Below are 17,007 nucleotides of genomic sequence, written 5' to 3'. Positions count from 1 at the left end.
GGGCCCTTACCCTGAAAGCACACGCGACAGGCTGATTGAGCAAAGGTCATAAAAGGTTGGGTGTTTTTGTTGGCTCATCTCTTGTAAGTATGCCTTTTTTTTCTAAAGCTTTCATCATTCTGGATAGAAGGCAGAAGGACTAAATGTTTGTCCATTAGGTGTTTTCAGATGGAATTTGTGGTGGTAGCAGAGTCTCCTGCCTCCCCAGATGCGTAGGGATTATATTTTCTAAATGGAGAAAGAACAAAACATTGGCAGAAGCTTAAACAACACCTGGCAAAAAGGAAGTGACACGAACACACAGTGTGTAAAAGCATCCATCCCAACTCTGGGTCTCACATTTGCAGACCCAGAATAAGCCACCAGTGAGTTATTTTGGGGCTCTTGAGACTCTTTGAAGTTGTTAATGATCACAAATTTTGTAGGTGATTGAAGGAGGAGGGAAGCTGGAGGTTCCCCCTCGTTTGGAATCAGGCGAGGGGCGAGGAGCCATCACTATGAGGCCACAGCGCCTTCCACAGATGCACTGAGTACTGCCAATGTTTTGACCATCGGCGCAAAGCTCTCCTTTAATAACATTTGCTTAATGCTTTAATTAATTAACACTTAACCTTCTCTTTCCCTTTTCAACCCTTTTTCTCCTCCCTTCACTATATTCCCACGTAACTTAAAAAAAAAAAATAAAAACTCACTATCAAAGCAGGCAATGCATGTGTGGCTATGCCTCACAAAATAGGTCGGATTATTGAGGGGAGTCCCGCTGACCGATGCGGCAAGCTGAAAGTGGGAGACCGGATCCTGGCAGTGAATGGATGTTCCATCACCAACAAGTCCCATTCAGACATTGTCAACCTAATCAAGGAAGCAGGAAACACAGTTACCCTCCGCATCATTCCCGGGGATGGTAAAGTATACCTATTGTGTCTCTCTTTCTCTCTCTAGCTCTTTCTGTATCTCTCCTTTTCTGTCTCTTTCTTTCTCTCATTAGTATTCATGTAATTGAATGGTGTGAATTTCGAGGCAGCCATATCCATCCCTAACTGAACACACCCGTCATGAGCCATTGTTACTGGACCTTACCTCCCTGCACCCCCTTACTCAATCCTCTTTCCCCGGGACCCTTTCTTACTCCAGGTGTAAACATTGCAGAAGATCTCAACTTCTCCCCATTTGATTTTGGTTTTGGTATCCCTGTCCTTAAAATGATAGAGTAGTTTAAATACAGTAGTAAAGATCCTCTGATGTTCTCTCTGGAAATGAATAGAGAGTTGAAAAAAAAATCACTAAAATTTAACTGTGTGAGGGGCACCTGACTGACTCAGTTGGTAGAGCATGTGACTCTTGATCTCAGGGTGGTGAGTTCAAGCCCCATGTTGGGTGTGAAGCCTGTGTAAAATTAAATTAACAAGTGAATAAGATTTTTAAAAATTTAAACTGGGGCGCCTGGGTCGCTCAGTCAGTTAAGTGTCCGGCTTCCAGCTTCAGCTCAGGTCATTCTCTCACGGTTTGTGGGTTCGAGCCTCGCGTTGGGCTCTGTGCTGACAGCTAGCTCAGAGCCTGGAGCCTGCTTCAGATTATGTGTCTCCCTCTCTCTCTCTGACCCTCCCCTGATCACACTGTCTCTGTCTCTCAAAAATAAATAAAAAACATTAAAAAAATTTTTTTTAATTTTAACTGTATGTTATGGTGACATCATAAAACCTACATAATGACAGTTCAGAGCAATATTACTTTTTCCCTCAGAGTAAGTAAACATAGGAAAGGTTTTTTTAAATATATTTTTAATGTTTTTTTTGAGGGACAGCATGTGCGTTCAAGTCCTCAAGGGAGGAGGGACAGAGAGGGAGGGAGGGAGAGAATCCTAAGCAGGCTCCACCCTCAGTGCCAAGCCCGACACGGGGCTCGATCGCACAGCAGTGAGGTCATGACCTGAGACAAAACCAAGAGGTGGACACTTAACTGACTGAGCCACCCAAGCACCCTGAGTATTTTTTTTAATGAGAGATTCTTAGGGTTTGTGCCTATTTGATTTGTCTTTAATTTTTACATGTGGATGAAGAAAGAATACAACCTCTATTTTTGAAAGATTATATCTGCATTAAAGGAGGTCTGTTCTTATTTGTTAGTTTGTTTGATAATTTGGCTAAATTCAGATTTGGTTTATTTTACACCATTGGTGATTCTGCCCCCCAGGGGACATTTGGCATTGTCAGGAGTGGGTGCTAAGGGCATTTAGTGGGTAAAGGCCCAGGGTACTTCTAAACATCCTCCAGTATACAGGACAACCCCCTACAATATAAAGCTATGTAGCAGAAAATATCAGTATTCATTATTCTTATTTAATAAACGTGAAGTTGGTGCACTGATGTCACTATGTATAGATTGTTCAGTGAATTTAGTCCGGAATATTGACATCATTCTCAGCAGCCTGCTTTTGGGAGGAGAGTGACACTTGTCTCCAATGTTTCAGTGTCTTTGTTTTGTTTTGTTTTCTTATACATGTTATAAAATAAAATACATATTCTAAAAGTCAGTATTTGTCAAGAGGAGAATGTGGTTTATGGAGATAGAATGATGAAAATTCCCTATGTCACTGACTTGTAAAATAAGAAAGTCAGCAATTTTATCTGGAAGTAATTCACCAAATGAATTTTTTTAAGATTTTATTTTTAAGTAATCTCTGCATCCGACATGGGCTCAGACTCACCCCCGCCTCAAGATCAAGCGTTGCGTGCTCTACCAAATGAGCCAGCCATGTGCCCCCCAAATGAGTATTTTTATAATTGTTAGAAAGTGATCCATATTAGTTTAAAATTCAAGTGGTGTAAACTGTGCCTTTCAGAAAAAAATAAATCCCAAACCAAACAATAAATATTTGAAAACTGTTGGTTCTAAGAACAGAGAATCTTCTCTGAACCAAAAATATCCAACACCAAATGTGGAGGAAAAAATAGCTTCTTGATTGCCGGTCTCCTTCACCCGGCCTCAGATACATGGTTAGTAATTTACCGTGTGGTCTGGAGGCCATTCCCCCAGTTCACCACCCTGGAAGTTAATTACAGTTTAGGAAAGTGATCACAAGTTGACAGAACACAGGTTTCTAATGGAAAGGATGAAGGAAGCCAGAAAAATGTAGTGAGCGAGCCAAACGTAGTATATAAATTTAGACATATTGATGTACATGCCTTAAAGAGATTTCAAAAAACTAAGCCAAAAGAACAGGACACAGGCATTGACTTGTTATGTCTATATTGGTCAGTCTTAGTGTGGGAAGAATAATGTCCAAAAAAAGAAGGAAGGAAAGAAAGTACTTCTTGAAAGAAGGGCTTAGAAGAAGAGTTTGAAATCCAGAAAGATACGGATATGCAGAAGTACCTTATACTACTCTGCACACTAGGTGTTGACTTAATGCAATGGAAAATAGATTTGAAAAACCTGACCACCAAGAAATATGGTTCAAGATGAATTATCCAGTAGCAGTTGCCAATAAAAAGACATTTTTTAAAAAACTTCAATACTTAAAAAATACAAAATTCAGATAGACACATCCCACTCTGTCTTGGTTAGGAGAAAGTAAACAAAAACAGGAAGAGGCACAAAACAGAAGAGACTCTAAAATATGGGAACAAATAGAGAATTGCTAGGAGGGGGGAATGGGCTAAATGGGTAAGAGGCATTAAGGAATCTACTCCTGAAATCATCATTGCACTATATGCCAACTAAGTTGGATGTAAAGAAATTAAATAATAATAAAAAATAAAAATATCAGAGAATTATGAATATATATTTTAAAAGCGCATCCAATGTAGTTGAAGACTGATTTGCACTGCCCAGGGTATGATTTGATCCCAAAATATTACAGCAATTCAATGCCATCATAATAAAACCAACCCTTCATTAATTACTTTGTAAATTTCACAGGCCAGGTAAAGGAAATCAGGTCTAACAGAAGATGGATTTGTGATATTCATCTCTTTAATGGGGCCCAAAATGACCATTTTAGAAGTTAAAATGGAAGCAGGGGAGTTGGATTTCTGGAGAGATGTTGGAGCAATCCAACATCCGGGAGATGCAAATCCAGGAGAAGTTTGCAAACACCTGGAAGACACAGTGACCATTATGGCTTGGGGAGGAAGAAGAAAGCAGCACATTGCAGATCTGCTTCCTCTCTGGGAAGGGGTGTTGGATGTGCAGGGCTGTAGGGTAAAAGGAAGTGCGTGTTAGGGACCAGTGCACTCCTTCACACCTTTCACACTAATGCTTAATTCATCAAATAGCCCAAAGACAGTTGTGTTATGGTCCTCAAGAGGAGACTGAAGTTCTTAGAAACCCATCTTCTCCAGAGTACTGTTGTCAGAAACCCTAGGAGACACTTGAAGAAGATGGGAAGATGCACTGTCTTTTAGACAGTGCCTGGAACCCCCTCGGAATCCACTTCGTTCCCTAGCACCTGCTGCCTGATTGTTTCTCTTGTCATTGTTCACCTAGTACTTTTTCCAGCTCATTTATGTCAGTCTGTCCTTTCCCTCACTCCACTTCTCACGTTTCTCTGTCCTTGCCCTTCCCCCACCAGCTCCCTTCAGCAAAACCTCAGAAACCTGACTCTCCTTTATTTGGTTTATCATGTTCGTAGCAGGCCTGCCTTCACAGATCTTGGACAGGCTTCCATTGGGGTGTCCTCACCAACTCTCCTCTGACTACCTTTGGGACCAGCATGGGAGGTGCAGTGGGGGCGGAACTTTTTCTCGTATGAAATAGGGGAAATAAATATGTAAGGACAGCACAGAAAGGCCTAGAGAATATCTGAACATAGTGAATCGGAACTTGAGATTTGACAAATCAAACCACACATGCTTACCCCCATTCATCTTCTATAGAAATACTCTGGAGTATCTGGGTGGGAATAAGACTTGAATCAGGGCAGACGCTGGCTGGGTCAGACTAACACAGAACCATCAGTTTGAATCAAGTTCAAAATAATGACAATATTTAGAAGCTTAAAAATATATTACTTATATTAGGGTCTTAAGTTTGTACTTCAGATCACTCTGATTCAAAGTGTTTATATAGAAGGTAAAGTATGGCAACCTAGACGTTGCTGTTTCCTTGGATATGATGCCATTTCTGTGGATATGATCACTAGTAAGAGGATAGGACAAAAGGAACAGGATTTCAACCATACACATTTTCTAAGTCTCCCAAAACTTCAAATATTTATGGGATTCAAATTTTCAAATGCTTCCTTTAGATATTTATTACATCTGTTTTTATGCATTAAAATATTTATGAAAGGATGATTGTATCCCTTTGCTGATTTGTTTGGCTTTGTAATGTGTATTCCATAAGGGAGGCTAAAGCTAGTAACATGGGGACCAGGCTGGAATTGTAATCACTTGTCACGGAGATATATTGAAACCCAAGATAGAAGATCCTGTCAGAAGTTAGTGCCCTGATTTAGCACAGCACCATGACAGGGCCTTGAGAGCTAGGATATGCTTTGCTTGCAACATGATTGCTATGGAAAGTGTAGTAATATCCATATTCATTCCTCCCGGAGAGCTGAAGTAGGTATAAACATTGTTTAATAAAGGATGTAGGATCCTTGCTTGAATTTATCATAAAAATAGCCAATCTGTCCATCTGTCTTTGAGTTTTAGAAGTCAAATACATTGACATCCCTTCATAATACTGTGCTGGCGTTTGCTTTTTTATCAGGCCCATGTTATATGGGGCAAATGTTGCCTTGGGATGGAGCTGTAGATTTGCAATAATGGGCCTCATCTCTGTAATTTAAAAACTAGAGAGAATTTCAACACAAAGTCTTGGTTGAATTCTAGATGAAGACTTGAAAGTTTAATTAAATGAGTATAATTCTTGATATTTAAAAAGCATCCTGAAAATCCAGAGCATGCTAAAAATTATTTTAGTGCTCAGAAGATGGCCCATAAAATCTAGACTCAAAGTGGGATATTTTGTATTTTAATTAACCTGTGTTAGTTGGTGGTATTTATGCAATAAAATAAAGGTATTTACCAATTAGATATGATTTCCTTGATACCAACACATAATTCCTTTACACATGGAAATAAGACTCTCTGGATGACTTTGGACGTGTTACCTATCTTTCCTAAGCCTCAGTGTTTCCATCTGTAACATGGGATAATAATTGCTTCTATTTCATTGAGTTGTAAGAATAAAATGGGGTAGTGCAAGCGGAAGTGCACTTAGCACACTCTTTGGCACATCGTAAATGATGAAGACGTGGTGGTTCATGGATTTAAGAATCTCAGCACTTGTGGGGAAGAGCACCGGGTATTATATGGAAACGTACTTGGTAATAAACTATTAATTTAAAAAAAAATCAAAACAGGGAAATGTAAAAAAAAAAAAAAAGAATCTCAGTAGTCGGAGGAAACTCAGCTAGCTCAAATAAGCATTTGCATATAAATGTTAATTTTTAAATGCTTAAAGTTAATCTTCAACCCAAAACAGATTTGCATATAAATATGCAGAAAATAGCAAAATGAAAGATAGGAGGAAGATTAATAAAATAATTCTGTTTATCTGTGTTTTGAGTGTATCTGTCATCTCATCAAATCAGGAAAGCAGCAGAAAAAAAAAAACCCTTTCAGAACGGGATCTGATCTGCCTAGAAAAACCCTGACTACTAAAAGCACACAAAACTTGAAAGAGAAAGTCCTGCACAATTCAATAATTATAATCACTTTAATTACAAGGAAATGTTCTTTTTGGTATCCTGATTATGATTTCCCCATGGCCCGAACAATCTTGAGATTTCCCAGAGAGTCTCCATAAAGTTGATTACAATGCAATGAGCAATGTGAATTTTTTTAAAGGACCAATACATGTGTTGATGAAACTTCTGAAGCATCGCGTTGACAGGCAGTGCCGTGTCCCAGCCCATTGTTCTCACACAGTGGCTGTACCTGATAGCACATCACATAGATTTATCACCTTGGTGGTGCCAGTTAACTGCAATCATAAAAATGTACCAATAAGATGCTTTTAATATTGTGATACCAGTAATAAATACATGCCCCCAATAAAAAATACGCTAATCATCTTTCGTATGGAGTTTATGTGCCATGCCCTATCCCAACACTTTCCTCTCATTAATCTTTGCACGAATTTTCTGAGCTACTTCTGTTACAATGCATGTACAGAAGAGAAAACTGAGGCATAGGAAGCTTAAGTGACTTTGCCTAAGTCCCAGCCAGTACATTGCAGAGCTGGGGATGCACGCGGCCAGTCTGAGTAGGGAATCTGACCTCCTAACCATTGTGTTAAGCTGCCTCCCATTAAGCCTGAGAAACACCACCTCCCAGCTCAGGGGGTTGCAAGGCATATTGGCTTAGTAAAGACTGAGGGTATTCAGAGGAAAAACAAAGCACAGACACACAAGAACATCTCCCTCTGTTCAACCCATTATTTCTGACCCTTCATTGACTATAGGTTCCTTTCCCTCAGAATCTGGACAAGCAGTGGTTAAAACAGACTATCAGAATCTTGTCCTGAAGCATGAATTGAATTCTCACTACAACTTACTTGATCTAGTCACATTTCCATATTAATCTTGTGCCTTAACTATGGGAACCATGGGATCTATGACTAAATATATACTGTTAAGATTATAATTCACCTTTCTCATTTTAGAGAGATTTAACTTAAGTTCCCACAGTCATATGTAAAAAAAAAAGTAGAGGTGATACCTAGGGCCATAAGTACAGTAAAGGTATTGAGTGTTTACTTTATGTCAGTTATGACGCTAAGCTTTTCTTTTTTTTTTTAATTTTATTTATTTTTATTTTTTTCTTTATAAAGTTTCATATTTTTTTAACATATGCAATTATTTTCCATCATTTACAATACAGTAGTTGCAATGACACTCAAAACAGAAAAGCAAAGTAAAAAAATCAAAACACCAACTTCTGTTTCATGTAGACGCTAAGCTTTTCAAGTACTTGTATCAAAGAGAAGGGAATTCTGGCATCATCCCCTTCTATCAGAGGAGCAAAATGAGGCGTACGGCTAATGAGGGGGGTTGGATCTCAAGCCCATGATTTTACCAATGATGTGTAATAAAACAGCTAGCCAGACCCACGCTGAGTAATATCCTTAGGAAATTAAAATGGAGGACAGACCACAAGCCATTGGGATTTCAGGGAGGTGTTGTCCTTCAGGACTGCAGTGGGGAGATCGACTCCAGGTGTCCCGGGTGGGAATACTTAACGCATTTTCCCATAGAAAACTTGGTTACACGTGATGGGCAGGGATATGTATTCTGAGAGCATTAGGATGCCTACTGTGAGCTATAGGACTCCTAGAAACTTGGAGACTGTGTTGCACGTGATGAACTAAATAGGCATTCATAGCCTAATCTTAGAACCACATGTAGTATTTTTTTTATGAGAAAATGGATGCCAGGTTCTAAATAGTCAAACTAAAATTAAATACTAAAAGTAAACTTACTCATAACTGCTTGCTCTCTGCCTTGATCATAATGGAGAAATAATTAGTAAAAGAATATATAATCATTACTAGATAAGTGATTAAATTTTAATGTATTCATGTTGGTGTGCAGTCTGTAGGGCGTGCTCTCGAATGTTTTCAAATCCTGGATCTCCAAACTTCTAGAGATTAATGAAGTTGCTTGTGAATGTGGTTAGTGGAGAAGAAAGTCAATTTACCTAAGAATATAATTATATTCATTACATTAGGGTGGCTTCATGATTTATACAACTTATATTTACAAACTCTGGCTCTAACTAATGCAGGTTTTAAAATTAATTTTTCATCAGTGATTCTAGACGAGCTCTATGTAGACGTCTACATTACATTTTCAGTTGTGCTTCATTAAAAGCACTGAGGAAGAAGGTAGATGTGTGCGAATTAGTTAACAAGCTGTTAGCACACTTCTGATTGTAATATTCGTATGAGGACATCAAGGGGCCTCTACTAAATATTGCTGATAAATTGCAGGAAACATTAATAGAGACATTTATTATTAGCCAATCAAGTCCTGGGGAGGTCACACTGCCGGTGTGGTGCAGTGTTTTGATGGGACTGCCATTTTTAAGTGTTGGGGAAGGAGGGACACTTCCCTCGGTTACAGTTTTAGAGAAGCATTTTCTGGGGCCAACTTTTCAGTCCATTTGCAGGGATATTGGTTGGAAGAAGGGTAGCGGGGGCATATGTGGCTCCCATTGTAGATCTTAGAATGGTTCTTGAAACTTTAGAACTTCGAGTCAGAACTGTTTCGAAAAGTGACAGGGAGACCAGACTTGTCCTTCCGATGTGGGACTCCGGCATACCTCCAGGTTGGGATGATCTCTTCTCCGGGGCCCTCATTCTGTTATGCTCTGTCTCTCCCTGCAGAGTCCTCGAATGCCACTTTGCTGACCAACGCAGAGAAGATTGCCACCATCACGACCACACACGCCCCTTCTCAGCAAGGGGCCCAGGAGACCAGGTCAGGCATCACTTGGGTTGCTTTCGTTAAAGGAAGAAAACAAACTCCCGGCCTGACGACACTCATCCTTGACTGTTTTTTCCCTTCAGTTTCCCCGTGGTTTGCTTTTACACTTATTTCTCTCATTTTGGCAGGAATACCACCAAACCAAAGCCGGAATCACAGTTTGAGTTCAAAGCACCCCAGACAACACAGGTGAGGGCCATTCTTCTTTCTTCCTCTGTTTGCTTAGTCCATTTCCTCCCAACGTTTTGAAGCTATTTTTATGAGATATCTTTTGTAAGATACCCCCAATTAAAATAAATAACCTTTTGTGAGAGGACGTACTAAATATGAGCTCACATTTAGATGTCTAGGAAATGATATGTTATTTTTCTACCTTACAAAAGTATTCCTAGCTATCCTTTTCTAGGTGGGGGAAAAACAAACAAAATAAACACCTACACTTGTCTCGAGGACTGACCACCCGAGAAAGAGCAAAATTGCGAATCTCCACTCCTGGTATTCGTAACTGTATTTATGCCAAGAGGTGTCTTTTTTTGTTAAGGTGTTTCCCAGACGTGGAAACTTCAGGTGAGGCCCGCAGAGCTCACTGCCTGTCCCACGGGTGGGTAGAGAGGATGCAGGAACACACAGGTGAAGGGAATCTGGGTGCTGGAACAGTAAACACATCCATTTTTACTGGCCGCCTCAGAGCCTTCAGTAACACATTCCTGCTTCTCCTAAGCCCGGGTGGGAACCACTCCCCCGAGGGAAGGAGGCCGCTGTAGTCCTCGTCCTAGATGCTGCAGCCATTTCCCAGGCACGCGGCAGGGAGGCTGACATTCAGCACTGGGCACGGTGGTGTCATGTGATGGGTTTTCCCGCCATAAATATTATCTGTGGCCTCACTGATGAGTTTCTCAGACATGCGTGGTGGTGTGCGGTCTGCAGGCACGCTCCCGAAGGTCTTCAAATTCGGCCTCTCTGAACATGTAACGTGAGTGAATATTAACAGACAGCTGAGAATCATCCACAGAGGGATAGAGATGGTGTCTTTTTGTCAAATCCCCACTTCAGGGAATATTTGGGAAGAAGAAATATGTGTGGATGTATGTTACCCACCCCCCCCCATGATTGCATTTCCTTTTTTTTTTTTTTTAAATAGGAGCAAGATTTTTACACTGTGGAACTAGAGAGAGGAGCCAAGGGATTTGGCTTCAGCCTTCGAGGGGGCCGAGAATATAACATGGACCTCTATGTTCTGCGCTTAGCAGAGGATGGTCCAGCAGAGAGGTGTGGGAAGATGCGGGTAAGTAGGAAGAGGAGTCTGGGCTTCTTAACACGAGGTGGCTAGAACCTTCTCGTTCCTGAGACCCACATGTCATCCTGCTTTCAGAACACGCTCACTGTCTGACTCCTGCCCCAGCGGAAATCTCTCCCTAACGCGTAGACGGTGGGAACTGCTGGAGGGAGCTGAGCCCTTCTGATTTTTTAGGGTTGAACGAAGAATTGGAATTACTTGCAAGCTTATTGAAGCACATACTTTCTCAGTGTTGTTTCCCGAGTTCTCATACCTAATCTCCTATGGGGGGCACCTCCCTCCACAGTGAATCCTAGGTATCCCAGGATGCCTAGAGAGCAGAAAGTCCGGGTGACCCCATAGGCTCCAGGTGGCGAGCTCCATTCCTTCTGCTAGTCACCAGCTCTCTGGCCTTAGCCTCAGGAGCAGGTGGACTCTGCCTCAGGAAAGGTCCCACATCTCCATGGCGGGAATATTCACACTTGCTCCGTAGTAGACAGAGCCGCACATTGTAAATATACACATGCCAAGAGAGCACTCTCTTCTTTTTAGAAATTGAGTATCTGTTAATCCGTATGCATGTGTCACTTTTGTGGGGGGATTAGATGGTTTTTTAAAAAATCATCTCATTATGGATAGGTCACTTAGTTGAACCATATGCGTAGGGAGCCGTTTGCTATGAATGAAGAGAAATCAAGATGGGTCAGGTCAGGAAAGGAAAAAAGTACATGAAATTGGTCCAGAGCAGACAGAGGGGAAAATGTGGCCAAAGGTAAGGAACTTAATATTTGTATATAAGATATAATCTTGCTTTTTAAATTTCTTCAGATTGAATTTTTTTTTAATTTTATTTTTTTATGTTTCTTTTATTTATTTTTGAGAGACAGAGAGAGACAGCTGGAGCAGGGGAGGGTCAGAGAGAGAGGGAGACACAGAATCGGAAGCAGGCTCCAGGCTCTGAGCTAGCTGTCAGCACAGAGCCCAACGCGGGGCTCGAACCCACGAACCGTGAGATCATGACCTGAGCCGAAGCCAGACGCTCAACCGACTGAGCCACCCAGGCGCCCCCAGATTGAATTTTAATGAGCATTTTTAAATGTTTCTTTATTCTTGAGAGAGAATCCCAAGCAGGCTCTGCTCTGTCAGCACAGAGCCCAACATGGGGCTCCAACTACTCCACTGTGAGATCATGAGCTGAGCTGAAAACAAGAGTCAGACGCTTAGCCAACTGAGCCACTTAGGTGTCCCTTTGGTTTTTTTTGAGAAAGTAGACCATTCCTATGGCTATAAAACATTAGTGAAAAATAGCACATAGTAAAAATACAGTTTCCAGAGTCAAACTATATTATCAGTTTCTTGTGTATCCTTTTTTTGTACATATCCATGCACAGTTTGTACATAGAGATGTACAAAGGAATATATACATTGTGTGTTCTCCTTTTGTTTAAATTTCACATGCATGGGTTATGCTTTTCCATGTCTTTGCTTACCTCAAGAAAGTTTTGGATTCAGTGAAGTCTCATTATCGTATTTTGTTTAATGCTACATAGTTCACAAGACACATTTACGCAGACTGACCAATTTGATCCTCACAGCTTGGTAAGAATGAGTTGTTAACATCCCTTCTACAGAGAAGAACTTGAGTTCCAGGGGCACCTGGCTGGCTCAGTTGGTTAAGCATTCAACTTCAGCTCAGGTCATGATCTCACTGTTCATGAGTTTGAGCCCCACATCGAGCTCCATGCTGACAGCTCAGAGCCTGGAGCCTGCTTCAGAATCTTTGTCTCCCTCTCTCTCTTTCTCTGCCCCTTCCCTGCTTGGTCTCCCTCCCTCCCTCCCTCCCTCCCCCATCCCTCTCTCTCTCTCTCTCTCTCTCTCAAAAAAAAAAAAACATTAAAAAAAAAGAAATTGAGTTCCAGGAAGTTGAAGGATTTGAGCAACATCTGGTAGCTAACAAGGGGTAGGACTCAAATTCAAGACCGTAATCTCCAAAGCCAGTGCTTTTCCTCTTCTGCCTTCTGGAAGCTAAGCTGCATGAGAACAAAGATCTTGCCTGTCTTGCTCACCGCTTTATCTGCAGTGCCTAGAATAGTGGCTGACACATGGTAAATGCAACATCCGTGTGTAGGCATGGTTGTGTTCTCATCAGAAAGCTCACTGGGGGAAGCAGTTCCTTCTGAGCTCACTCACAGTGTAGCTGGCAGGATTCCGTGTCCCTTGGGCTGTTGGTCCTAGCTCTCCTTCATGTTTTTATCACAGACTCTGTAGGGTAGCTCACCACATGCATCAGAGAGAACCAAATAAAAGGGCCACATAAGACAGAAGCCAAAAGTATTTTGTAACCTTATCTTTGAACTGACATCACATCACATTTGCCGTATTCTTTTTGTTAGGAGCAAGTTACTAATTCCAGACCACATTCAAAGGGAAGGAGGGGTACCTGTTTGACTCACTTGGTTGGGCATCTGACTTTGGCTCATGTCATGATCTCGCAGTTTGTGGGTTCAAGCCCCACATCAGGCTCTGTGCTGACAGCTCAGAGCCTGGAGCCTACATCAGATTCTGTGCTTCCTCTTTCTCTGACCCTCCCCCACTCATTCTCTCTCTCTCTCTCTCTCTCTCTCTCTCTCCCTCTCTCCCTCTCTCCCTCTCTCCCTCTCTCCCTCTCTCCCTCTCCCTCTCCCTCTCCCTCTCTCTTTCTCCTCTCTCAAACATTAAAAAAAATTTTTTTTAAAAAGGGACAGAGATTACACAAGATAGGAATACAAGGAGGAGAGGATCTGTGGGGGGGGGCATCCTAGAAACTGCCTACCACATCTTCTTTTCCCCAACAATTAGTATTTTCCTGGGGTGCCTGGGTGGCTTAGCCAGTTAAGCATCCAACTTCAGCTTAGGTCATGGTCTCATGGTTTACAGGTTCAGGCCCCGCGTCAGGCTCTGTGCTGACAACGCAGAGCCTAGAGCCTGTTTCGGATTCTGTGTCTCCCTCTCTCTCTGCTCTCCTCCCTTGCTTTCTCTCTTTCTCTCTTTCTCTTTCTCTCAAAAATAATAAACATTAAAAAATTTTTTTAATATTTCCCTTACTGCTTTATTTTTTTCCCTTTAACATTTGCACTTTCTAACCTATACATTTTTCTCTGATTTTCTTGTTAATTGTCTTTCTCCCATTAGCATTTCATCTCCATGAGGGCAAAGATTTTTGTGTCTTTCACTGCTGGATCCTATGCAACAGAAGATTTTCTGGAATAGACTCCATAAATACATAGCAAATCGTTAAATGAAAACCTTTTACATCCTAGAGCACCTCAACGGACCAGGGAAGCCCCTTGCAATCTTCTCATGTTGTCCTCTCTTTGGCAGATTGGTGATGAAATCTTAGAGATCAATGGCGAGACCACCAAAAACATGAAGCATTCTCGGGCTATAGAACTCATTAAGAATGGTGGCCGCAGGGTGCGTCTGTTTCTGAAGCGGGGAGACGGCTCAGTACCAGAATATGGTGGGTCAAACTATGAAAACATCCCTTCCTTCCCTGGCATGACCCCATGAATTTGTCTCCAGAACTACAGCAGGAAAGTCCTTTTGTTTCCCCCTGCTCACCAGTGTCTTACAGCCTTTCGCACCATGTGATTCTTTGCCTCGCGTGTTCTGAAATCTCTACACATTTCATCCTCTTGCTTGCTTACGTGGACTGGGACCTAAGACAAGATCTCTATAGCCCCCTTTCTGATAACCAGAGAGAACATTCTGTCTAGTCCAACCAAGAGCGAAGGAATGTTTGTTTGAACTGTGCCAAACTGTTTCTCAGATCCAATTGTTAGCACAAAAATGACTATACTCCTTTTCAGAAGCAGGAAAGCAGGTTTCCTGAGTGATATGTTGAGGCACAATTCTCTCTCTCTCTTTTTTTTTTTTTTCCTTTTTTGGTTCCTTGATGTGTTTACTTAAAGAGGCGTGAAATTTTGAGATGATTTGGGGGCCTTGCTCACCTCCGTTATGCTCTGTATATGACACTTCTGCATCCCCCCTTGCTGGTCCCAACCCCCAATCAGACCACCTGAGCCCACTACTCCAAAACAAAGAAAACTGTTGATATATTAGCCATATGTTTTTAGATGAAAAAGGATGAAATCGATTCCCAGTGCTCATCATGAGGGAAACATGTTACTATACCTTTCCTATGGGGAAAGCCGGGTTATACATAGACTTCTTCTGTCATATGTGTAGACATGATCTGAGTAAACAGCAGTGATCTTTACATAGCTTAGTGTTCTAATGGCAAAATGCTGTATTTTATAATAATTATGTCCTATTTATTTGAGAGTCTTGTTTAAAATAAAAATTTAAAAAAAAAAAAAGCTATGCCCTAGATGTAGGGCTTTTCTTCCCAACCAAAGGTCTACAAAAGTTTCTATAGAAACTGTGATCGAATGGTCCCCATATACATTGGTCCCCTTTATTAGGGATTGATCTGTTATCACCCTCTTTCCGAAAGTCATCCTGCACAATTCCTAGTTGCGTTTTGGACTTGATCAGGTCCTTAATTCGGGACACAGCTCAAAGAAAAGGAGAGCTCCTTTGAAGGACAGTCTTCCCTGGTGCTGGACATGCATACAGGTGTGAACTCCGAGGGGCCCCAGGTGGAGGGAGGGAGGTAATCCGATGAGGCCCCGTTAGACAAGGCCAACCACAGGGGAGGTGTTTTGACGACATTAAGACGTCACAGCTGTGCACTGTGCTAAACCTGTGACCCTAGGTGTATCAATGCCACTGAAACTGTGTAACATTGTCTCCCTTTTCTGTCTTCCCTATGCTTCTGTTGGATGTGATATTTCATTTGAGAGTCATCGTCAGTAACCTGTGTACCTTCTCAAAACCTCTGTCTGTTGCACTGAGGATGAAAATCCAACACTAACAAATGTTCTTTGGGCTAAAAATAAAGATCCTTTAAATACTCACTTTTCCAAGAAGGGTTGAACATCCCAGAGTTGTGCTGCTGTAATGTCTCCACGTGTCATTTGGACTAAATCTCTCTAATTCTATCGATTAGAGTCACAAATGGGTTATAATATGTTAAGTTCCAATATTTTTCTGACTTGATTGGAACCTGCTTCTCTGTGAGGCTATTTTTGTAATGAGTTTTTTGTACTTAATTTAACTGCCGCGGTCTTCGGGTGGGGGGAGGGAGGGACCTCTGGGCTTCTGTTGTTGATTGTTAATGCACTCCTCTATGCCAGCTTGTCATTGTTGCAGTTGTTTGAAAAAAAAAAAAAAAAGAAAGAAAAAGAAAAAAGGATGCATCCATTGTCTGGGTTCTTGAGTCACCTTCTATGGCTGTCTGAAAAATGTCACTGTTCCGATTGCAGTCTCTGCAGCCTTATTTGAGTGTTGCCTTAGACTGTCTGGACAAATAAACTCTTTGCCCCATGTTAACAAATGCAGATTTTTTTTCTTTCCTCTGTGTTATAGGGAATCTAAATGTTCAACTTTTTCTCTTTCTCTCTTTCTCTCTCTGTCTGACTGTTCTTGGTGCTGGGCCCTCCCTTCTACAGCGATGATACCTCCCAATATCGCTGCATGTATGAGAAATGAAAAGCTCGGGGAGGCTTGCTTCTACCTTATGGGCCATAATCAAACTACGGTTTGTAGCTCAATCAATACTAGGTGTTTCTGTGCTGTGGCCTAATTTCCTCATTGCTTCTGCTTAGCTCTATTTTGATATGTTTGGCAATTCATTCTGAGCACCCTGCGTTCTTTGAATTGTAAGTACACCGCTGACCCCCATTGAAGTCTTGCTCTCCCTTATCTTAAAAGTAGGTGTAAGAAAACCCAAGGTTAGATTTGTGAGCATGATCTAATAAGTACCTCCCCTTACCCAAATCTTAAAATGATTTCGTAAGCTCCTATTTGTGTGAATTCTAGTACCCAGCATTCAGAAAGAACAAACCTCGTATCACAGAGCCCTCCCCTTGGTCAGTCCGGCTTTGTTAGACAGAGGGACGACATTTTTCTACTCGGTCAGTTATCGCTCAGAAAACCACAGCCCAGAGTCCAAGCCCTGTCCACAGCCTGTTTTTTAAGTAAAGTGTTATTGGCCCATAGCTACGTCCATTTCTCTTAGGTGTCCTCAACCACTGCTTTCACATTACCGGTTGCAGTTCAGTAGTTACAACAAATAAGGCAGCCAGCTAAGCCAAAAGTACCTACTCTTCGGTCCTTTACAGGAAATTTACAA

The 17,007-nt window shown here is 41.5% G+C and overlaps 1 protein-coding gene across 3 annotated transcripts in view; it reads left to right on the top strand.

Annotated features, from left to right (window-relative positions):
* The window catches only part of MAGI1 (membrane associated guanylate kinase, WW and PDZ domain containing 1), a 624,267-nt gene that overhangs the window by 602,371 nt on the left and 4,889 nt on the right, over nucleotides 1–17,007 (top strand). Inside the window, exons 19-24 of one of the 3 annotated variants that reach the window (XM_029916405.1) lie at nucleotides 701–904; nucleotides 9,397–9,490; nucleotides 9,625–9,685; nucleotides 10,638–10,781; nucleotides 14,133–14,271; nucleotides 16,325–16,413. In XM_029916405.1, the coding sequence (XP_029772265.1) occupies nucleotides 701–904; nucleotides 9,397–9,490; nucleotides 9,625–9,685; nucleotides 10,638–10,781; nucleotides 14,133–14,271; nucleotides 16,325–16,413 (731 nt within the window). The remainder of the gene's footprint in view (nucleotides 1–700; nucleotides 905–9,396; nucleotides 9,491–9,624; nucleotides 9,686–10,637; nucleotides 10,782–14,132; nucleotides 14,272–16,324; nucleotides 16,414–17,007) is intronic. The other 2 variants (XM_029916404.1, XM_029916403.1) reach the window with 2 other exon arrangements.

This window comes from Suricata suricatta, chromosome 12, assembly GCF_006229205.1.
Source record: "Suricata suricatta isolate VVHF042 chromosome 12, meerkat_22Aug2017_6uvM2_HiC, whole genome shotgun sequence".
NCBI lineage: Eukaryota > Metazoa > Chordata > Mammalia > Carnivora > Herpestidae > Suricata > Suricata suricatta.
Note: the sequence above shows the minus strand (reverse complement) of the source record. Positions and strands in the feature narration are given on the sequence as shown.